General features: G+C 41.2%; 1 protein-coding gene across 3 annotated transcripts in view; it reads right to left on the bottom strand.

Moving 5' to 3' along the window:
• MITF (melanocyte inducing transcription factor) overlaps positions 1-23,730 on the bottom strand; it is a 192,932-nt gene extending 169,202 nt beyond the window's left edge. For all 3 annotated transcript variants that reach the window (XM_061618655.1, XM_061618656.1, XM_061618654.1), the window contains exon 1: positions 23,429-23,730. In XM_061618655.1, the coding sequence (XP_061474639.1) occupies positions 23,429-23,532 (104 nt within the window). In that variant the 5' untranslated portion in view covers positions 23,533-23,730. The remainder of the gene's footprint in view (positions 1-23,428) is intronic.
• Positions 23,731-23,946: the final 216 nt, after the last annotated feature.

Here is a 23,946-nt window from a genome sequence, read left to right on the forward strand (position 1 = left end):
GTTGTCCATTTTGCAGAGCTAGGTTACATGTCTTGATTTGTAAAGGTACAGCATTGTGATTGGTTGGACTGAACTGAATTTCAACTGATGGACCCAAATCGATTATCAGCAGAATCACACTGAATAGTTACATATCACTGAATAATCATATACATCACTTAGAGATTTTTTAAAGTATTAAGCATTTCATAAATGCTTCTAATTAAATAAATAAAATCAATACATAATTTAATGAATCTATGAGACTTACTACATTTATACATATTTTAATAATGCTATGTTTACATTAGGTCCAAAGGAATTCTAGATTTTCCTAAGATGTGTTTGAAAGCAAATGTTGTGCTGAAACTTTTCATTAGCTTGCGTCATTTGTGCTTTCTTTACACCATGGATAGGGAACCTGTGACCCTCCAGAAGTTATTGGACTACAATTCCCATCACCCCTAACCATCGGCCATACTGGCTGAGGAGGTCCGTGGGTTTGGCCGCAGCGTCCCCACTTTATACCCTACAGTTCTTGCAAAAATGAAAGATACATATTTTCTAGCAGCCAGTATGCCTATCTGAGCCAAACACAACCCATTGCATTAAAATTACCAAAATACAGGGGATATTAGAGCAAAAGGTATGCTCTGGCCATGTATCTCTGCCTTGACAGGCTGCACTAAGTGGCAGACACTGACTCAGTAAGGCTTACCAGCACTATAATATCCTGGAAACATTAGGGACAGTTCCAACCTTTCTCTTTTCTGTGTATGTTTGTTTAAATTCATGTTGAACAAAGCATGATATTTTAATGTGGCAAAAGTATCTTGCTTCACAGGTTATATACATAGAAGCAAGATTTCTACACACCAGATTTCAGTTTGATGCCAAGACAGTTCAAGAGACATTCCATTCAAACACATCTAGATGGGACTAAAATAAATGCACTGAATCTCAAAGTGACATATTGAGAGACCTAGGCACAGTTACATACTGTATAGGGTTGCCAGGTACATGGCCTGAGACTGATCCTGCATCTTTAGGAGAAGAGAAAGTCAGCCAAGTGCAGGTGTTCTTGCAACACTCTAATGGGAAAAACCACAAGGTGGAATTCTCCCTTCCCCCTGCACAACTTTTAAAGATACAGAAGACCTCTTGGTTGCCAGTCTTGCCCTCCCCACCCACTTGTTCCATGCTCTCCCGATCCAGCTGGGAACAAAAATTAATGACGAAACTTATTGACAGGTGCCCAAGATAGGAGCTTCCTGTCTCAGGCACCTGGCTGCAGGGCACGTTGCTCATCTTCCCTAGCCACAGCGGGAATAGGATGAGGTGTCAGCAAGTGATGAGGCAGGGCAAGACAAGACCTAGCATTTGCTTCACTGCTGTGCTTATTATAGATAGCTTTAAAGGGGGATTAGACAAATTCATGGAAGATGAAACTATCAATGACTGCAAGTCATGATGGCTATATCAGGATCAGAGACAGTGTACCTCTGAATACTAGTTTCTAAAAAAACATGAGAGGGTTGTTGGACTCAGGTCCAGCTTGCGATCTTCCGACAGGCATCTGTTTAGCCACTGAGAGGAACAGGAGGCTCTACTAAGTAGGCCTTTGGTCTGATCTAGCAGGACTCTTTTTATGCACTTATCAGTTAAGAACATATGAAGAGCCAGCTGATCAGGCAAATGGCCCATCTAGTCCAGCATCCTCACAGTGGACAGCTAGATGCCGATTCTTGTTAGCCAAGAATTTGTGAGCCAGTGTGGTGTAGCAATGAGAGGCCCAAATTCAGTCTCCCACTCAGCCATGAAGTTGTCACTTATACTGGCTAATCACTGCATAGCAGCCCAACCTACCTCATAGAGTAGTTGTAGATTTAAAAAATAAATAAATAAAGGTGTGTGCGGGGGGAGTAACCATGCCCACTGCCTTGAACTCCTTAGAGGAAAGGCGAAATATAAATATACTAAATAAATAAATAAACAAAATTCCAAAAATGGCATTTTCATGCCATGGCAGATTGTGATAAGGTACATTTTATAAGTTTTGCCCATCATGTAGCTATTAAAAGTGCAAGGTCTCTGCCATGAACAGAAAAAATATGAACCCAATGCAATCTCAGTAGTCAGCTAGCTCCAGTATCTAAAAGATCCTGGCAATAGTTAAAAAAATTCCTGTACATCTATATTATTTATTTATTTCATTTATACCTCACCTCATAGAACCCAAGGTGTCATACAGTATATGTAGTTCCTAGGCAGTCTCCTGTCCAGGCACTGACCAGCCCCATATCTGCTTAGGTTCAGCAAGGTGGTGGCCTCATGTGCCTTTGCACCATAGCCGGGGACTTCATGCACTTGTTTGATGGGGAGAAATAGAAGCCTCTTGCCAGCACTCTGTGTATTTTCCTTTCAAAATGTAAGCTAAAGCAATTGAACTTTTGATGTTGACTCCGATCCAAACATTTGTTTGAATTCATCAAAGTACAGATCAGACTCGTAGTATGCTGTTAATTTGACTATTACAGCAACAGGTGAAGTACTTGAGCAACAGATTAAAGTTTAATAAATTTTAGTAGTTATCATAACTTCCACAACAACTGAGGAAGCCAAAGGGAAGACATTACAAAGTTTAAATGCAATCCTATAAAATGACTCATGCTCATTAAAGCCAAGTGCTCAGAGTGACACTTCACACATTAATTAAGCAGCTATTTTTACCTCCCAAACTATGTGGGCCCCAAAGCATCCTCCCTACCGCCCACATCCCCTTTCCACCACTTGTTGAAAGATAACTTCTGAAGCCCAATAGAAAGAATACATCTCTATAAGAATCCCAAACCTTATCCTAACTATTCAGCATGTTATTTCTCATTTAATTATTTACTCACCAATGGCAGATCCACACTTTCCATCAGCCTGTGCTTTCCTGCTGGCTCCACAAGGAATCGGTCTACTAGAGGGACCTTTTTATTTCAGGATTAATGTCTTAGCCACACCCAGTACCAGGCAATTTACATTTGTATTTTTAGCCTGGGCCTTTGGGTAAAGTTTTATCACACTCCCACTGTCTCACCTATAAGTATTTGCACTGTGTCACATGTCTGATGCAGTATGTTGCACATAAGAACTCATGTCACATGAAACAGGTTACTCTAGGATAGAGGTAGCTAAACTGTAGTCTTCTAGTTTTTGTTGGACTCCAACTCCCATCAGCCCCAGCCAGTATGGCCAATTATCAGAGATGATGGGAACTATAGCCCAACAACATTTGGAGGGCCACAGGTTAGCCACCTCTACTCAGGATGCCACAGTACATTTGTTCTTGTTTAACTCTGCACACCCAAACAACCACTACAGATACTTAAGCAATAATAAATTTGACAAATTAAACTAATCTGTTATGCACATGAGCCAATTTTCAGATAAATTATGTATTGTTATGTATTGTATTGTAATGTATTGTTATGAGCATGGGGTTGGAATGGATGATCCCTGTGAGTCCAGCCCCTGATTTGGAATCCTATGCCTTGGAATGAGGAACTCACTCTGCTGGTCAGATGAGTCTCTCCTTTGTTAAACAAACAGAGTGGCCAGGTAAGATAATGGGCCTATCAGTTGCCCAGCAACGGTGAATGTGCCAGGAAGACCCTTTTTGTCACTGAAACTCTTCAGGAGAGCATCCCCCCCTTCCTGGAGCCCAGGAGAGGCTTGTAGTTTTGAGTTGTGTTCTCGAGAATGGCTGGGGCTGCAGGCAGGCAGAGATACTGGCTCTCTGCACCATAGCATTTGGGGTGCCTCCTATAATATGGATGGAAAAACCGGATATTGGACTGCTGATGCATTGAACCCCTCCATCCTTAAGCTCAAGTTGGAATGTGTGTAAATAAACAAACCATATTTCATAAAGACACCGCAATCTCTGCTGACCTTCTTTCCAAAGGAAACCAAACCCTGGATGAGTGCAGGGACCCCAGAAATCTCACCGCTCGGAGATTGGGAAGGTGTGCAACAGTAAATTAGCTTTGTTCAGGAAGTTCTTAAGTCTAGTAAGAAGTAGAATTTATAGATATGGAACTCAGTCAGGGTAAACCCATGTTCAAAAAGCAACTAAAGAAGTAATATGCTGACAGATTTGTAATTATTCTTCCATTCAGATACATACTTATCATGCCCATTAGCTCATGTGCAACACCTTGCATAAGAGCATTCAAAGTGCCTCCTGTATCAGGCTGATGGCCCATCTAATCCAGCATTCTGTTCTTACAATGGACAACCAGATGCCTATAGAAAGCCCTCATGCAGGGCCTGAGTGCAACACACTCTCCCTTCTGTGGTTTCCAGCAATTAGCATTCAGAAGCATACTGTGACAGATGTACAAAGGTGGCAGGGCTGGATTAAGGCCAACTGATGCCCTAAATACAGCCCAACAATGGTGGCCCCCTCAGCCCTTCCATTGCTTAACTGACAAGACATTAAGACTCAATAAGTGCTGAAGGTGAAATAAGAGATTGAAAATTCCGTTTTCTTCCAGGCCAGACCCCACAACTATATTAAATAAAAACTGCGGTTTTTAAATTTTTATTTAACACTAAATAGCAGTAAGGAATATAAGCAAATTATTTACTAATAACTAGGACAACAGAAAAAATGCAAATTTTCAACACTGTTTTATGCATTTCTTAATAAAATTGTTATAAGGCCAATGCAAATACAAAAAATTATTGAAAATGATTTTTAATCACCCTCCCAAAGATTATAAGGTAAAATAAGATCTGATATTATCTCTACTGAAATTATGTGATCTTGAGAGCATACTTTCCAATTTTGAAAATCCTCTTTCTACAGAAATCAATGTTGGTGGACAATATTTAAAAAATATATTCTAATGGAAAAATGTCATTATTTGTACAAAACAAAACATATTTTATTCCATTGCTTTCTAACCTTGAAGATTTCAGCATATATGGATCAAAAGATGCAAAATAATGCTTATTGACATTGTTGCCTACTTATAAGTTTATTTATACTTTAAAAAGTTTTCTCCTAGATTTTTTAATTGCAAAGTCTTTGATCAAGTCCTCAAAACTAATCTGGAATAACAAATCTGTTTCAATACTTAGCAAAAGGCCACAAAAGAATATGGATCATATATATTTATAATGATTAGAAAAACAATGAAATTAATGCAGAAAAACGTTGGTAAGACAGTCAAACATACAGAACTCTAGGTCTATGTCTGACACCTTCAAACTTTAAACTTTAGTCACTCACCATACCAAAGAAAACTTTTTTTAACCATTCAGATTAAAGTCGAACATGGCAGATAAGGAGAATTACAAAAAAATCGACTAAAGTCGAGTCTGGCAGTGAAAGAGTTGAGAGTTAAGGGGATGATAGCTGGGGGGAAAAACTCTGTGGTGCCCCCCTTCCCTTGATGCCCTAAGCACGTGCTTATTTTGCTTAATGGTTAATCCAGTGCTGCAAGGTGGTTTGCACATCAGCCCTGCCAGTGTACTCACATTTCCTCTGTTACCTGGATGAGAGTTTTCATTGACAGAGGTCAAAGCAGTGGGGTCTGCTGTTGCAATTTGCCCACAGTGAGGTCCTATATAAGGCTGCAAACACAAAGCAACTGCCCTAACACATGCATGTGTGTAAATTACTAAATGAAAGCAATCATTTTTATTTTGAACTTGATACTAACATCACACTTTTTGGAATGCACACTAACCCTAGCATCAGCAACTTCAGAAATCTGCATGGCTATGATTGCACCAGATAATATAGCACCAAATCCATGCTGAATGCACATAGGTGGAAGATTCTAAGATCTCTTTTCAAGAAATGATCACATTTCTAGCCCTCTTGCTTGTACAGGGTGCACATTTAGGCAAATTACTAGCCCCCTTCAGACCTTTGCACAAAATCTATAAAGATTGGAGTGAAGTGAGCACACCTGGAGGTACTGGGGATAGAGCTGACACACATGCTCCCAACCCTCAAGACACTTTTGCCTTTGTGCGTCCAGGCTAAATGCCTGAACTGTTTATCAAAGCTGGGTTCTTATAACAAAGATAAGTTTAACCAGAGTTTGTCCAAGTTTGGACATTGGGACATTGTGGCTAATCAAGAATGGAAGCAAACACTTCCAAATTCCTCCTCACAGCTGCACTGGAGGAGGGAAAACCTTAGGCTTCCTGCAGATTATTCTTGTGATACTAAGAAATGTTTAGTATTAAATCTGAATAAACCACAGAAATCAAAAAACCCAATGCACTATACAGCTCTCGCCTCCATCAAGCTCCTTTTGAGAAGAAGTGTGTGCATACATTTGGGTTTGGCAATCCTAATATGCTTACATCTGCCTTTTGTTCAGTTGCTTTATGGTCTATATTTACCATCTGAGGTTACTTTATCTAGTCCTTACAATGATTCAGTGTAGCCATAAATAAAGCCTAATAGTTTGAGGAAGCCAGGTTTACAACTAACTTGAGGTGGCAGAAAGGAAGCAATTTATAAATGGAATAAAATTAATTTAAAAACTGAAAACAAAGTCACAAAAGTGGCATAAAACAGTCAACATGATTAAAGCTCTTGAATTTTATTATTTGCCTGGTTATACTAGGAAAAATTATGTGCATGAACCATCACAAAGCTATAGTTGAAGGGAGCGTGTGCACAGAATGCACTTCCCTTCTGATCAACATAGAAATGAAACAATCACCACAACAGACACTTATGTTGACTCATGCCGGAAGTGGTAATTGACATGTGGGATTAGCCCAAATTCTCTCCCTCAACCTGCCCATCCAGCATGACAATGACCAACTGGAAATGTGGGAGATGTTTTTTAAAAATCATTCCTAGGTTTTATCACAATAAACTAGGTCAGAGAGACAAAAGAAAGACATGATTTTTAAAAAGGAATTTAAAGCGAGTGGATGTTTAGAAAGTGAAAATGGGGTATTAGACAGAAGCACATACTCTTAAGGATAGCAGGCATTATGATGAAGCAGTAACTGAACTATTCAAACTATTATGCTGATGAGGGGTAATTAAATATTAAATGGTGGCGGGTGATTGAGCTCCTGAGGCATTTAGCAACACAAATGAATCTATTACTAACTCCTATACCTTTTCCCTAATATAAAGCTCCTGTCCCATGCAGAATAGAAGGTAGGTGGTACTGGCAATAGTCCTTAGAGTCACCACTCATGGTAAACAGCTACTGGTTTTTGCACACTGTAATTCACCAGGAGGGCCTGACTAGGTGAGCCCAGGGAATGGTTAAGATAATCCATATTTAGCAGCTAGGGATAACTGTTCAGCAAGAATTGAAATTGACTTGGAGAAGGGAAAGATCATTTGCAAAAAAAGATTAGAAGGGTATGATGTTGAAATCTTTCTATTTATTTATTTATAGATATGTTTGCTATTTCATTTAAAAACATCAAAGAGGTTTACAAGAAGTAAAAAACCTGTACAGTAAAAACCATAAAAAATACAGTAAAAACAAAAGTCAACTATTGCAAAAGGTCATCTTCTTAATTGCCTGCATAAGCCTGGCGGAACAGAAAGGTTTTCAGTAGGCATTTAAAGGTTAAAACAGAAGGTGCCTGCTGAATCTCTGTCAGCAGAGAACTGAGCCAATGACACTGAAGGCTCGATTTTGTGTCAATGTTAAACGAGCCCTGCTAACTCGGGGGACAACCAAAGCTGCTCCTGCAGGAGATCTCAGTGATTGAGCTGGGATATAAGGGTTCAGGCAGTCTCCAAGATACCCTGGACCTAAGTTGTTCAGGGCTTTGAAAATTAATACAAAGGACCTTGAACCTGGCTCAGTAGTGGATGGGCAGCCAGTGCAGATGTTTTAAGAGTGGTGTCACATGTTGTTGACCGTGTTAAAACATCAGGAGTCTGGCCACCTCATTTTGCACCAGCTGAAGCTTCCAAACCAGGGCCAAGGGCAGCCTCACAAAGAGTGCATTGCAGTCATCCAGCCTCAAAGTTACCAACACATTGTCTACAGAGGTCAGGCTATCCCTGTTCAGGAATGGCTGTAGCTGACGAACCAGACAAAGCTGGTAAAAGGCACACCAAGCCGCAGACAATACTTGGGACTCTAGTGACAAAGATGGATCCACAAGTATCCCTAGGCTATAGATCTACTCCTTCAGAGGGAGTGTGACCCCATCCAGAACAGGTAACTTGCCTATCTCCCAGACATGGGAACCACCTACCCAAACAGCCTGTGCCTTCCAGTTGGCCCTTATCCAGTCACTACAACATTCAGACACCAATCCAGAGCATTCACGCCTCTCCTGATCCAGATGTTATGGAGAAATAGAGCTGCGTGTCATCAGCATACTGCTGACACTTTGCTCCAAAACTCCTAATGCCTATATAGAAGAAAGCCAAACTCAGCACACTTAGATACTGTATTTGTTATTCCTGTATATATTGCCCACACACAGCCCTTGTGAGTCTTCCCTGTAGCCTTGTGAATGTTTCCCACCATCACAGATCTGTGGTTGCTGCTGAATTTTACAGTATTATTGCGATAGACTAGATGGAGCATGACATTCCCTATGCACCATTCTCTCATCACTATTATGCTCACTCAACCCACCAACCAGCTGTATGTCAGGCTACGCTGAGCAGAATTTATATGGGCAGGATTGTGCTTAGGCATTGGGATGTCCATCCTCCCCTCCTCCATGTGCATTTTCCCATGAGTGTGTGAGTGTGAATGACCCTACCAACCACCAGCCCAGCCCTGCCTACTAACGGCTCCACTACCATGCAGCCTGTATAAAATTATGCATGGCCCGGAGAAAGTGGATAGAGAAAAGCTTTTCTCCCTCTCTTGTAACATGAGAACTCATGGACATCCAATAAAGCTGAATGTTGAGAGATTCAGGACAGACAAAATAAAGTATTTCTTTCAGCACATAGCTAAACTATGGAATTCGGTCCCATAAGAGGCAGTGATGGGCACCAACGTGGATGGCTTTAAAAGAGGATTAGATAAATTCATGGGGGGAAAGGCTATCAATGGCTAATAGCCATGATGGCTGTGCACTGCCTGCATAGTAAGAGGAGGTATGCTTCCAAATACCAGTTGCTGGAACTGCAGGTGGGGAGAGTGCTCTTTGCACTGAGTTCCTGATAGCAGGTTTCCCATGGGCATCTGCTTAGCTACTGTGAGAACAGGATGATGGACTAGATGGACCATTGGCCAGATCCAGCAGGCTGTTCTTATTTTCACCACCCTCACATGTGGTCCTTACGGATAAACAGGTTGCCCGTCCCTGTAATATATATACATCCACACACAAAAGCCATAATTCTGTGGAAGCCACTGGAAAAACACACACAAAATGCTTCTGCATAGTCCTGGTAGCCTGAAGAAAGTACTAAAGCCAGCTCATAGACACAAATAGCTGCTACATTATTGATCTACTTGCTGATCACTGTGACATCGGAGGACTGGGGATGGGGGGGCGGTCTCACAGAAGATGTGATATTTCTAATTAGAGATCTTGTGATTTTTCTAACCATGGAGAAAAAAATATGAATGTCCATGCATTCCCCTCATCCTGTACATAACTAGTTAACTTCAGCAATTTCTGCATCAGTTCTTTGGATCACATCATATTGCCCTGCAGTCCTCCAAGCAAAAAGAAGTTCCAGGGACAGAGCTTCCTTTCCAAAGGAAGGAAAGATCACTGAATGGAGTTTTGTAATATTCATTTACAAAACCTGCCATCCCCCCACCAGATTGGAAGCCCAGGATGCTTCCAGAGCTCAGGTCTCTCTCTCTCTCTTCCTCAAACTGAAGTGTTTTTTCTTCCTTTACACACACAGAGCTTTCACCAGCCTCTTTCTTCAGGTTTTTTTCTGGGCTCACATGGCTTTCACATTCCAGCAATCTCTGTATCAAGGAAACATCTTTTAACAATCAACTCTCAAAGAAGCATTCACTGCCTATCGAGGAATATTTAACCATTCATTCTGGCCTCTTAACCTGCTTTTGCCCATTCATACCAATCAGATAGCAAACTGACCATATTACAACAAAAGCACCCAATCGAACTGCTATTTGAAACCACCTACATATGGCAGCTGTTTTGCACAGTAATCCACTCATTGGGAGGTGACCTGGCATTATCCACTCTCATTGTTCACTCACCGTGAGTTCTCTTGCTTGCTACAGGTGGTGGGTGAAAGGATGGCAAATGTATTGGCTATATAAAATCAGTATTCCCATTATGGGCCTCTCCAGGTGTCCTTATTATTGTGCATTCATTATTATTTGTGGTCATGATGGTATCAGGGCAGTCATATGCAATCACACTTTCAATACTGTTTGTGCCTGTAAGTTTTGGGGCACATCTACTGCTTCATTTCCAATCAGTACATGTCCTGTAACTTCTTATTGAAATCCTGTGGCCTTTTATAGTACAAATGTTCCAGTTTACTTTTTGTCCCACCTTTGTTGCGCCATAGTGCAAGAGTGCCCCTCCAGATGGCAACAATCCAGTAACACTGACAAACACTGTACAACAATGGAATGATGTGTGGCCAGTCAAGTAAAAGCCAGCACTAATGCACTATTGTTTCGTCAATGACATACTGCAGAATTGTTGTTATTATGTGCCTCCAAGTCGACTGTGACTTATGGAGACCCTATGAATCAGTGACCTCCAAGAGCATCTGTCATGAACCACCCTGTTCAGATCTTGTAAGTTCAGGTCTGTGGCTTCCTTTATAGAATCAATCTATCTCTTGTTTGGCCTTCCTCTTTTTGTACTCCCTTCTGGTTTTCCCAGCATGATTGTCTTAGTGAATCATGTCTTCTCATGATGTGTCCAAGGTATGATAACCTCAGTTTCATCATTTTAGCTTCTAGTGAGAGTTCTGGTTTAATTTGTTCTAACACCCAATTATTTGTCTTTTTCGCAGTCCATGGTATCCACAAAGCTATCCTCCAACACCACATTTCAAATGAGTTGATTTTTCTCTTATCTGCTTTTTTCACTGTCCAACTTTCACATGCATACATAGAGATTGGAAATACCATGGTCTGAATGATCCTGACTTTAGTGTTCAGTGATACATCTTTGCATTTGAGGACCTTTTCTAGTTCTCTCACAGCTGCCCTACCCAGTCCTAGCCTTCTTCTGATTTCTTGACTACTGTCTCTATTTTGGTTAATGACTGTGCCGAGGTATTGATAATCCTTGACAAGTTCAATGTCCTCATTGTCAACTGTAAAGTTACATAAATCTTCTGTTGTCATTACTTTAGTGTTTTATACGTTCAGCTGTAGTCCTGCTTTTGTGCTTTCCTCTTGAACTTTCATCAGCATTTGTTACAAATCATTACTGGTTTCTGCTAAGAGTATGGTATCATCTGCATATCTTAAATTATTGTTATTTCTCCCTCCAATTTTCACACCTCCTTCATCTTGGTCCAATCCTGCTTTCCATATGATATGTTCTGCGTATAGATTAAATAAATAGGGTGATAAAATGCACCCCTCACACCCTTTCTGATGGGGAACCAATCTGTTTCTCCATATTCCGTGCTTACAGTAGCCTCTTGTACAGAGTATAGGTTGTGCATGAGGACAATCAGATGCTGTGGCACCCCCACTGCTTTTAAAGCATTCCATAGTTTTTCATGATCTACACAGTCAAAGGCTTTGCTGTAATCTATAAAGCACAGGGTGATTTTCTTCTGAAATTCCTTGGTCCTTTCCATTATCTAATGTATGTTTATGATGTGATCTCTGGTGCCTCTTCCCTTTCTAAATCCAGCTTGGACGTCTGGCATTTCTCGCTCCATATCTGGTAAGAGCCTTTGTTGTAGAATTTTGAGCATTACTTTACTTGCATGGGATATTAAGGCAATAGTTCAATAATTATTGCATTCTCTGGGATCCTCTTTCTTTCAAAGTGGGATGTATATTCAATTATTCCAGTCTGTGGGCCATTGTTTAGTTTTCCATATTTCTTGACAGATTTTTGTCAAAATTTGGACAGATTCAGTCTCAGTAGCTTGTAGCAGCTCTATTGGTATGCCATCTATTCCTGGTGATTTGTTTCTTCCAAGTATTTTAAGAGCAGCTTTTACCTCACATAAATTTCTGGTTCTTCATCATACGGTTCCTCCATGAATGAATCTGTCATCCGGGCATCTCTTTTATAGAGTTCTTCAGTGTATTGCTTCCATCTTCCTTTTATTTCATCTCGGTCAGTCAGTGTGTTCCCCTGTTGATTATTCAACATCCCTACTCTTGGTTTAAATTTCCCTTTCATATCTCTAATATTTTGGAACAGGGCTCTTGTTCTACCCTTTTTGTTGTCCTCTTCTATTTCTATACAGTAACTATTGTAATAGTTCTTTGTCCCTAGTATTGTTGCATTTAGGGTTCTAACTGTGTTTCTATCTCCTTTTGCTTTTGCTTTCTTTCTCTCTTTAACCATTTTAAGAGTTTCTTCAGTCATCCATTCAGGTCTTTCTCTCTTTTTAACTAGAGGTATTGTCTTTTTGCATTCTTCTCTGATAACGACTCTGACTTCATTCCATAGTTCTTCTGGTTCTCTGTCAACTAAGCTTAAAGCCTCAAATCTGTTCCTTATTTGATCTTTATATGCTTCTGGGATGTTATTTAAATTGTATTTTGGCATTATGATTGCTTTGTTGGTCTTCTTTAGCTTTACTATGATTTTCGATATGACCAGTTCATGATCCGTACCGCAGTCTGCTCCTAGTCTTGTTTTCACAGAAAGTATGAAACTTCTCCATGTTCTGCTACTATTTATATAATCAATTTGATTCCTCTATTGACCATTTGGTGATGTCCATGTGTACAGTCGTCTTTTTGGTTGTTCAAAAAATGTGTTTGCAAGACACAAATTATTGGCTTCACAGAATTCAATAAGTCTTTCTCCTGCTTCATTTCTCTCTCCTAGGCCCCATTTCCCCACAATTCCTAATTCTTCTCTGTTCCCTACTTTTGCATTCCAATCCCCCATGATTATCAGCACATCTTGTTTTGGTGTGTGATCAGTTTCTTCTTGTACTTCTGTGTAAAATCTCTCCAATTCTTCTTCTTCTGCGTTTGACGTTGGAGCATAGACTTGGTTTATGGTTATGTTGATAGGTTTCCCATTTAATCTCATTGATATCACTCGCTCATACTTTGCATTGTAGCTCCTAACTGCTTTTGCTACATCACTTCTCACTATTAAAGCAACCCCGTTTCTTCTTAATTTCTCATTTCCTGCATAAAATATTTTGTAGTTCCCTGATTGAAAATGTCCCATTCCCATTCATTTTAGTTTGCTCACACCAAGTATTATAATGTTGATACATTCCATTTCTTGCTTGACAATTTCTAACTTTCCCTGGTTCATGCTTCTCACATTCCATGTTCCTATTGTGTATGTCATACTACTCCGGACTCTCCTTTCACATCTGTGCACATCAGCCTTTTGGCTTCCTTTTGGCTTTGACCCAGCTGCATCATTAGTAACAGTGCTACTCGTACTTGTCCTTTGTCCAGAGGAGCTTGGGGATACAGAGGCAGATTGTCTCTTGTAGCTTTGTTGGGTTATGGGAGTATTTGGCTGGAGTGAAGGTTCAAGGAAATTGGCCTGAGGTAAAAACCACTTAGCGGCTGGTGTCAGCTACAGTGTCTCTTGAGTCTTCCAACACTGTCAACAAGCACTTTTAAAACACCAGTATCTGTATTCCCTTGTATACCTAGTATTCTTTAAATAAATGAACAATCTTAGTTTAAAGTTTATCCTATCTCTAGCGTTGGTCTCCATCTCATGGCTACTAAATGTGCTACTTAGGATGTTTTGAAAGCATTTTGAGTGAATTGGTGCCAGTGGAAAATTAAGGAAGCACAAATAGCTAAACTGGTGTTTATAGAAAGTAGGACTGAGGGGACCAGGGATACCTGACAATCCCTAACATGGAATTCACGTTTTTTCCAGCTACCCTGCACTGAGTCAGCATCTTCACTGAACTATCCACCAGAAACCCAAGGTCTCATTCCTGGTCTGTCACTTCCAGTTCAGACGCCATGAGCGTAAATGTGATATTAGGAATTTTTGTCCCAATGTGCATCACTTAACACTTGTTTACATTGAATTATATTAACCATTTTAATGCCCATTCACCCAATTTGGAGAAATCTACTGCTGTTAACTGGAAAACCCAGATGAGACATTTCAGGCAGTTCTTTATGTCCACATCTTTTTCTTTTCTTTTTAAATACAGAGGATGTGACACTGGTAGCTTCTAAGCCATGCTAGCATACCATGGGATATTAACTCAAGGCCCTGTATTAATGTCAAGATTCCTAAGAGTACAATCTAAGATTCTATTCCTTATTATTACAAGGGCAAGTTTGATTGATGTGATGGCAAGCATGTCCTACATGAACCAGAGCATGTATGTAAAGAAATTAATTTCCATCAAAAAATGCCGCATTTGTCAGGAGTACTTGGTTTTGACATACTATTATTTATCACTGAAGATATAAAGACCACTACATCTGTTTAATTTAACTAATCCAGAACATTTCTATTTTTCTTCACCTTTCTGCCTACCGATTGCATTCAAACACAATACTAACCTTTTGTTATAACAATGTTAGATATCAAAAGGATTTTTTAAAACTCAACTTTTGCTTCTGTCCAACTCTACTATGACACATTTTGTTACACTGTAGCTCTGTTTCTCAATATAAAGCACATGTGACCTGTTCTAAATAAAGGATATTTTCCACTTCTTGCACAACTAGAACAGATATAAACAGTAGCCCAGACAAACTGCAATGCAGAACTACATGAGAGTAGGTAATAAAGGCCCTTTAAAAAAACAGTAATCTAAAAAAATATATTCTATGTTAGAGCACACACACACAAACACAGACACATACAGTTAAGGAAAACTAACATTAATTAGACAAATCTAATCACAAGTTAGAACCATTAGCATAGTAAAACAATTTAGAATAGCCTGGTTAAGTTTCAAAGTAAGTATTTGCTGAAACATCAAGTTCAGACATCTTTGCAATTTGTCTATTGATAATTAAATTTGCACATAACATCAGAACTCCTACTATTTCCAATGTCACTTTTTAAGGACTGAGATTTTCAACAGTGATCTTGATCTATGAGTAATGGATTTTGCAGAAGATAATAACTGGAAGAAATATTAATGAAAAAGAGCCTCCTGAATAGATAAAACTGGACACTTTATCAAGGATCTTCCTAGAACTTTTAAAAGGGATATAACTGCTTTGTGTTTTGTGCTTGGATACTTAAAAATCCAAATATGAAAGATGGTACTCTTAATTCACCTCCTCAGAACTCATATTCTCAAACAGACTGTTTTTAATTACTAAAAAGCTGATAGTCAATATTTTAGAATTCATTACCGAACCAATTATACGTGCTGATCAGGGGTTAATATCAAAGATGTAAGAATCTGGACACAAAAACAGATTTTAAATTGAAATAATTATACTACAAGACCTACATTTTAAAAAAGGACTGAAGAAAACTAATGTTCAATGCAGTCATTTAGAAAACTTGTGAAGCCCTTATTAGGGGACAATTTATATCACAGAGAGAAAGAGAATTGCTGATAAAGGAGTCAAGTAGTTTATGATGCAACCCTGTATTGACTGACACTGGCTGAGGGACTTTAGGATTTTGCACACACCCTGCTACACTTTGCACTATCAAGACACAGGTATGCATATGCTGAAAGCAGCAAGAATATATTATGCTAAAAAGAGTAAACAACAATAATTGCTGCCACTAAGTATAAAATTTTGCAGTTATGTCTAAACTGACTTATTATGTGAGAGTAAGAGAAGGAAGATAAAGACAAAATTAATTTTTGACAGGATGTAGATATTTCAGTGGATTTTGTCAGAACAGAGCACATACTTCCACAGATATGACACGTTTAATTTATATTATATTTATAAATTGTAAGTTTAATGTTACACATTATGTTTATTCTATTTGAATAAGATATATTATTATTAGGCTAGAAACTAGGTGGCCCATGTCTATCATCACTAAGCCCCTTTAGTCATTGGCTAAGCTTCAGTGATGTCATGGAGTGTTCACCAGCATTCTAATTGCCAGAGTAAAGGTGCCAACAAACAAAAGATGGCTGATGAACAGTGGAGCTTCTGTAAGGCAAGGGAATGGTCAGGTTTGTTGGCACATAAGACATCATAGGTTAAATTCTATCAAGAAAAACCCTGATATTCAAGTTTATGTGTTCTTGACACTGAGTACAAGGTTTCAGCACCTGAACATGGCTACATGACTAGCGAGCTGCTGATCAATTGATGCTCTCATACAGAAACAAGGCACAAAATGCTATATGGCTTCATCTCTGAAACTATTCGCTATCTGATTTTGTTGACTTGGGTGATGACAGAATCAAATTAGTTTCTTTTCCTCAGAATGACCCCAAATAATTTCAAAAATATTTCTTCTACCAGTATTTTACTTACCTAAAATGTTTGTTTTGCTTGCAGACATGCAGTCTGAGAATTGATAATGTAGTACGAGCTTCAAAAGTATACATGTCTTCACAAGCAGGGGGTGTTTCCCCTCACTCCACAGAGTGTAATATTTATTATGCTGAATGGATTAATAAGGACAACATGAATGTGTCTTTCAGTGACCCCAAATCAGACAATAGTGATATTGTTGGTTGGTTTAGAAAATGTCCTGATGACCATTATGGGAAATTTGTTTGCATACAAGTAGTGTTATCCTCAGGAGAGTCTCAACACAAAGACTATGTGAAGATCTTGACTAGATTATGGATTACACAAATGGATATGAAGCAGAATTACGGCAATGCTCTCTGTCTTAGCATAGCATGTCTGCTCCTGTTCTACATGGGTTTAGTTTTGAGAGCAAGAAAAATCTCCCAGCTTTTATCACCAGCTGATACCTATGACACCTTTTCCAGTCATGAAATCTCTCAACCCTTGTTTTGGTCCTTAAAAGAATTGTGGCAGCCAGCATTCTCATGCTCTATGGCAAGGATGGGGAGCCTGTAGGCCTGCAGATGCTGATAGACTAAAACTCCCATCATCCCTGACTTTTGGCCATGCTGGCTGGGGCTGATGGGGATGTCCAGCAACACCTAGAGAGCTACAGGTCCCCCACCCCTGCTCTGTAGTGAGAATAGCCTAAACAAAAAACAATGTGTTGATGATTATGGGAACAGGAAACTCCTCCTGCGATGCATCATAAGAATCTTAAGAAAATTAAAAGCGCTCTGTTGGATGAGACCAAGTTCTATCAAGTCCAGCACTTTTTTCTTGCAGTGGTCAACCAGATACTTCTGGGGAAAAACAAGATATTATTTTGATGTTATTTACATCACTGTTAATGCTGTAAACACATTAATGTGTTTTAATATTTTGGTGTAAACTGCTTTGAACACTGAGAAAAGGTGCATAGAAATATTTTAATTAATAAAATGAATACATCATTTTATAATTATGACCAATGTAGCTGAGGTTTCGGCGGTCTGCATTTGCCCTAGGTATGCTGTGCATTCATTAGTGAACTGAAAATGACAATTTTAAAAGATACTTTTTTAAACAAGGGAAGGGTTGTAGCTCAGTGGTAGGACATATGATTTGCATGCAAAGGTTTAAAAGTCAATCTCTAGAATAGAGTACTGCCTGGAATCCTGGAGAGCCAATGCTAGTCCATGCCATCAGTGCTGAGCTAGATGGTACCAAATCGCCTGAGTCGCTATAAGGTAGATTCCTTTGTTTCTAAACGTGGAAAGAGAAGCAAGAGCCATAGTGACTCCAAAAATTATTTATGTATTTTATTTACAACATCTATATACCACTTTGTTGCAAAAAACCTTCAAGCTATTTACAGAAGGAATTAAAACAAGAAAATTATTGGCAAAAACAGTTAGACAGATATTTAAAAATATTCAAAATAATAAAACCAACAATGAGTTAAAAACAGATAAAAAGCATAATAGCTTCTATATGCCTGGGTAAGCTTGCCTAAACAAAAATGTTTTTAGCAGGTGGCGAAAAGAGTACATTAGGCATCTGCCTAATGTCAATAGGCAAGGCGTTCCAAAGTGTAGGTGCTGGCCCACTAAAGGACTGATTTCTTACAACAGCAGAGCAAGTAATATGTGGCACCCATAACATGGAAAGCACACCTTGAATTTGGCCTGGTAGCAAATCAGCAACTAGTACAGATTTCAGGGCAGAAGTATTATATGCTGATAGGGTCTGACTCATTTCAGCAGTCATGCCACAGCATTCTGTACTAACTTCAGACCCTGGGTCAGGTTGTGCTCATTTGGGATTTCTGTGACATTGGCTGACTGGCTGCCAGGATTTTTTTAGTTTCAGTTTTTGGTTAGGAATCTTGACTAGTTGTGGGATGCTGAGTTTTCTGCATTACTCATAGGAATCTTGTTCTGGTTGGTATGATATTGCATTGAGGAAATCAACACTGTCTTTTGTTTTTCTTTTTCTATTTGCATTTCATTTACCTTTAACCTAGCTCCCTACTGGGAGAAAGGGCGGGATATAAATCTAATAAATAAATACATCCATAGAAGTGGTTCCATAAGCTCAACCCCCTTAAACCCACTGATGATACACCTTGTTGTTTGCATGACAGTTTGTTTCTTGACCAATAGTGGTAAAAGAGAATTCATATATTGGGAAGTGTGGCTGCAATTGCTGTTGTTCCCAACCTGCTACCTGTGAAGGTAGACCAAACCATGTGTGGTTTCTCTTTGTCAATTATTACTCACTGGAATTAGATTGGCTATCAAAGTGTGTTTATAGCAGCCCACAGAGTGGGCAGGAAAGAGTAGAATATCTTCTTAACTCTTAATCATTTCTCAAACCTCTTTCTGAAGTGAAGGGTCAAGTCTGAAAAGAAGTTTGGAGCAGCCACGTTAAAAGGTAGGAGCAGGGCATTTGAGGCAGGGGTTGGCAACTCTGCTTGGATATAGATATCTTTGCAGAGGATCCCTAGTCAAGCTTTATCAACACCACAATCCAAACTATAGCTATTGAGAAGTAAGTCCTACTGAGTTCTATGGGGCTTTGTCCCTTAGTAAGTATGTTCAGAATTGCAGCCTCCAGGGGTATCCATCTCCCGAGTGCTCCCATCTATTATTTCTATAACAGTAGGCTCCTTTCTTCCTGCAATGGGCTTCTACTGGCCTGAGGGCACTTAAACCCTTCTTGCCAGAAGCAAGTAGGCTATATTCAATGTTCCCTACCCAAGCTGCCTAAGCAGGTGAAAAGGAATGATTCCGTCACTTCAGCTGGACCTGAGAACACTATCTTTTAGCTAAGATTTCTATCTTAATTTCCAATCAGATAAATATTTGTTTTAATAGTATGCTCCAAACAACTGTGGTTGATGCTTAATTTATCATGCTTAATTACATCACTAGGGCCCACCCCTGAAATCTCAGGGTTTGGGATGCTTCTGACCTAGCAACCTTAATTGTAAGCAGCCAGTCTATGGTCCAGATGCAATTCATCTTCCCTCAGTGCCCCCTCAACCCCCAGCCCACACAGTGGAAAGCACAGGTTCCAGTGAGAGAACTGCTCTCCTTCAAGAGAAGACAAGGACACTCCAAGGGTATGTCAAAGTATTTTAGTATACACCTTTATTCATGTTTGAAGATGATCAAACATACCAGATAGTTTATGTTTACAGTGAGTAACGCTATAGCCCATGTTAGTTATGAAGGACCCAATATTTGGCACATAGTTAGTGATATGTAGCAAGATAATGCAACAGAAAGCCATGGAAAACAGCACAGGATGAACATGACAGATCCTATCTACAGTTTTTAATTTATGAAGCAATTTACAGTAGTATGTTTGCCAAGAAGAAAATGCTATGAAGTAAATTCTTAAACATGTAGCAAGGATCCCCTCCTTCAGAGTTTCTAGGAAATAAATGAATTTCATAGAAAGGGTAGCAAATTTATTTATTTCACAGGTTGACAAACAGATCACAATTACAAAAATGGCTTCCACATTTTCTCAAGGAAAGTAGCTCAGTGGTAGACAATAAAGCACACAAAAGGTTCCAGGTTCAATCCCTGGCATCTCCTGGTGGAGCTGGAAAATAATCCCATCTAAAATCATGATGAGCTGTGTCTGTCGGTGTAGACCAAAGATAGCCACTGTGGTGCCCTCCAGGTGTTGCTGGATTACAACTCCCATCATCCTGGACTATTGGAATGATGGGAGTTGGAGTATGATGGGAGTTGGAGTCCAAGGATATCTGGAGAACACCACATTGATTATCCCTAGTATAGATAGTACTGAGCTAGATGGAGCAATAGTCTTATTCAGTATAAGACAGCTTCCTATGTTCCAAAAACAGGCCGAATAGATTACCAGGAGACCTGTCTGACTCAACCACCCCAAAACTGATTAGGCTGGCAATCCTCAGAGGAACTTCTGTCCTGGATCCCTCTGTGCTGAATAGCTACAGGTCTGGAGGAAATCCCCTTTGCCCTCCAAGTCATAGCCTGGGGTTCTCACTCTAATTTAATCCTATCCCTGAACCCACACTGACATTGACAGTTGTAATAATTATGGAGAGGGAAATTCACAAACCAGCCAAACTTGAAAACTTAAGCCCTGATCTACACATACAATGGCAAACAGATTTTTTAAAAAAGAAATCTCCATACCCAACCTGGGCCAAAAGGGGGGGGAATCCCACCCAATCAGTGACCAATTGGCCCTATGCTGTGATGCCAAAGGATACGGAGCATTGCAGCTGGAAAAAGATCAAGGCCAAGTGCATGGCAACTTATATTGCAGGGATGGTGAACCTCTTGAACTTAGGACACTCTCCAGCTGCACACACACCTGTTACCGGCCCTGCTTCATGTCTTCCTTGGGGGCTTTTGCCTGGCCAGAAAGTGCCTTTAACAATGATGATTTTTTTTGCCTGGATGGATAAAAAGATGTATATGTGGGTGGAAACATTTGACTTTTCTGTGGCTGGGATGTAACCTGCTATACAGAGATAAAAGTTACCTCAACTGCTCCATCACTTTTGGGCCTGGCTCTACCCATCACTGGGATGTAGCTGGCCCCCAAAGGTTGCCCATGAGGAAATGTGGCCCTTGGGCTGAAATAGGTTCCCCACCTGTTACACAGCTGACCTGGTCTTCTTCCATATCCGCCAAGCACAGCCCATGCAAACTTCCTCCTCTTCCCTCATGCAGCATGTCCACACATATCCCTCCATCTATCTTACAGGAAAAGAAGCAGCAATGGTAGAATATCTAAATAAGCCCCAGAAATAAGGTCTATTATCCTGAACACAGAAAAGAGAGGCTGACAACCAAGTATGCAAGACAGCCCTTTTTTATTTCTGCCTGACAGCAGCTCTGAGAGATTTAAAATTGGGGATTTAAATGAATTTGTGTGTGAATTGATCTATAATGCAAGCTTGCCCTATTTCTCTTTTGAATTATGCTGCGCAATAGCAACATTTACATGTAGCAGAAGTGTAATAATCAATGCCATCCATACTGTAGGAGCAAGAGCACTATTTAGCATCATGGCTCTAGCTCATTATCCTCATACAATACAATCTGGCCCATCCGAAGCATTCCAGAATCTTGCTTTCCCCCAAAGCCGTGGTGCTTATTTACATGGCCACTCCTGGAGTGAGAGTTAACAATTCATAATTATAGAAATTGTTTGCAATTCATAAACATGATCAGCATGAAATCAGCCACGCGGAGGCATTCACAAAATACAGAAAATAAAATAAAGACAAGCAGTTCTCTCTCCCCTCTGCTTTGCTTCATACCCATTTAACTATTATGGAGATCTGTAACTCCCAGTCAAGGCCAGATAATGCCTCTGGTGAGAATGTCTAACAATACCCTTTACATAATACCAGCCAGAGGGCTTGGCCCCTCCTCCCTCGCCCAAACAGTAACACACACTAAACAAAACTGCTATTATGGCAGGAACCACTCGGTAAATGGATGCCTTTATATAGCTTCAATCTGTATAAAGATGTTTCATTTCAATGATTTATTTTTTTAAAAAAAAAACACGTTGACAAACAGCCCAGTTCAGGAGTACAGAAGCAAGCAGCAGGCACATAGCTGCTGGGTATATATATTTCTTCTATAACATTCCCTCTTCTCTCCTACCCCCTCCACAGCCACCCCCTCCCCTTCAAAGAAACACTTTGGATTGGCCCAAGCAAATAATCCAAACACTGGGCAAGCTGGCGAGCTGCTGACACCCTCGGTTTCGCCATGCACGCTTCTCACACCTAACAGAAATTTGCACCGCCTCCTCTGCTTTGGCACCCTGCATAGGCGTGCCTGCCCACACACGGTTTTTATACACACACACACACACACACACACACACCCCTTAGAAAGAAAGGGAGACATATGCAAGCTCCGAGGTGTCAGAGCAAAAGGAGTCGAGCCAGGGGCAGAGGAATACTTTCCAAGGTCGCGGCGGCGGCGGCGGCGGCGGCGGCGGGGGGGGGCAACTTGTCAATTCCTTCCCTCCCCTGTGAAACACGTGCGGTGGTGTTCGAAGAGGGAGGGAAAGTTTCTCCTTCCTTCTCCCTGAAGGCAGGAAAGAAGAAGGGGACTCCCTGACACCGGGCAAGGCTTTGGATCTGGAACAACACGCAACTTCGGTCAGCTGCCTTAAATGACAGCCCTGACAGGCGGTTCAGAAAGGTCCCGGAGGGAAGAGAGAGGGAAAGAAGGCAAGGGCAGCCGACGGGGAGAAGCGAAAGAAGAGATGGGGGGGGGGGAGAAAGATAGAGAAGGCGTTGTAGGGAAGAGCGTCGAAGGTGACAGAAAGATTGGGGGAGGCAGAGAGAAGGAAAGAAACAAAATAAGGAGTGGAGGGAAAGTTGGAGGTGGAGAAAATATGCACAGAGGGAGAGGGAGAGGGAGGGAAGGAGCAGAAGGAGAAAGGGGTTCAAACGAGAAAGAAGAGTCAAGGGCGATAAATTGACGCCTGGCTGCCGAAGATTAGCTTCCTCTTATCCCTCAGAAAGGAAAGGCGAGCGGCTAAAGGGCAGCAGGGCCATCCTCTCCGCAAACGCCGGACAGCGGGGGAATTCAAGGCAGCGCTCGCGTCGGCGGGTTCACGCAGGATCAAGGAGCCCGCGGTCGTCCTTCCAGATTGAATCGAGTGATGCCTGGACGAGGCTCTACGGTCTTGCTGTGGGGCGAAAGGCAGAGAGGAGGGCGGAGGAGAACTCGAGGAAGGAGGGAAAGGGAGAGAAAGGCTGGCTGAGCAGAGCGGAGGGAGGAACAAGGCAAGCGCACCGCCCTGCTGGGCCCCCTCACCTGTTTTTCAGGGGCTGACTTTTCAGCTCATAGTACGTCTTGGGCTCCTCGTGGAACTCTTCGCCGACCTCGAAGTCCGGCACGATCCCGGATTCCGACTGCATGTCTTCGTCTCCCGCCGGCAATGGAAGGGAAAGGAGAAAAACCACGTCCGCCCCAAGCGCAGCCTGCCCTGCCTCCGTGGCGCGCTCGGGGCTTGTAGTGCTTACTGTCCACCAGCCCAAACCTACGCTTCGCTGGCTGGCTTTGCTGCACTGTGCTTGGCTTTGCCCACCGCCCAACTCCTCGGTGCCCTCCCCTTCGCACACACCTTCCTCTCGGCGCTGCCTGGGACTTGTAGTCCGTCAGGGACTCAGCTTCTCGCGTCCGCTCCGCCGACGCACTCCCACTCCCACAAGGCCAAGCAGCCGTGACGCAAGGAGGAGGGCGGGGCACAGAGAGGCACCGGCGTGCGCCCTGTCAATGTCAGCAAACGCCGCTTGCCAAGGGTATATCGGCGGCTCGGCCCGGACTCCTAG

This window comes from Rhineura floridana, chromosome 3 (genome assembly GCF_030035675.1).
Source record: "Rhineura floridana isolate rRhiFlo1 chromosome 3, rRhiFlo1.hap2, whole genome shotgun sequence".
In the NCBI taxonomy this organism is placed as follows: Eukaryota; Metazoa; Chordata; class Lepidosauria; order Squamata; family Rhineuridae; genus Rhineura; species Rhineura floridana.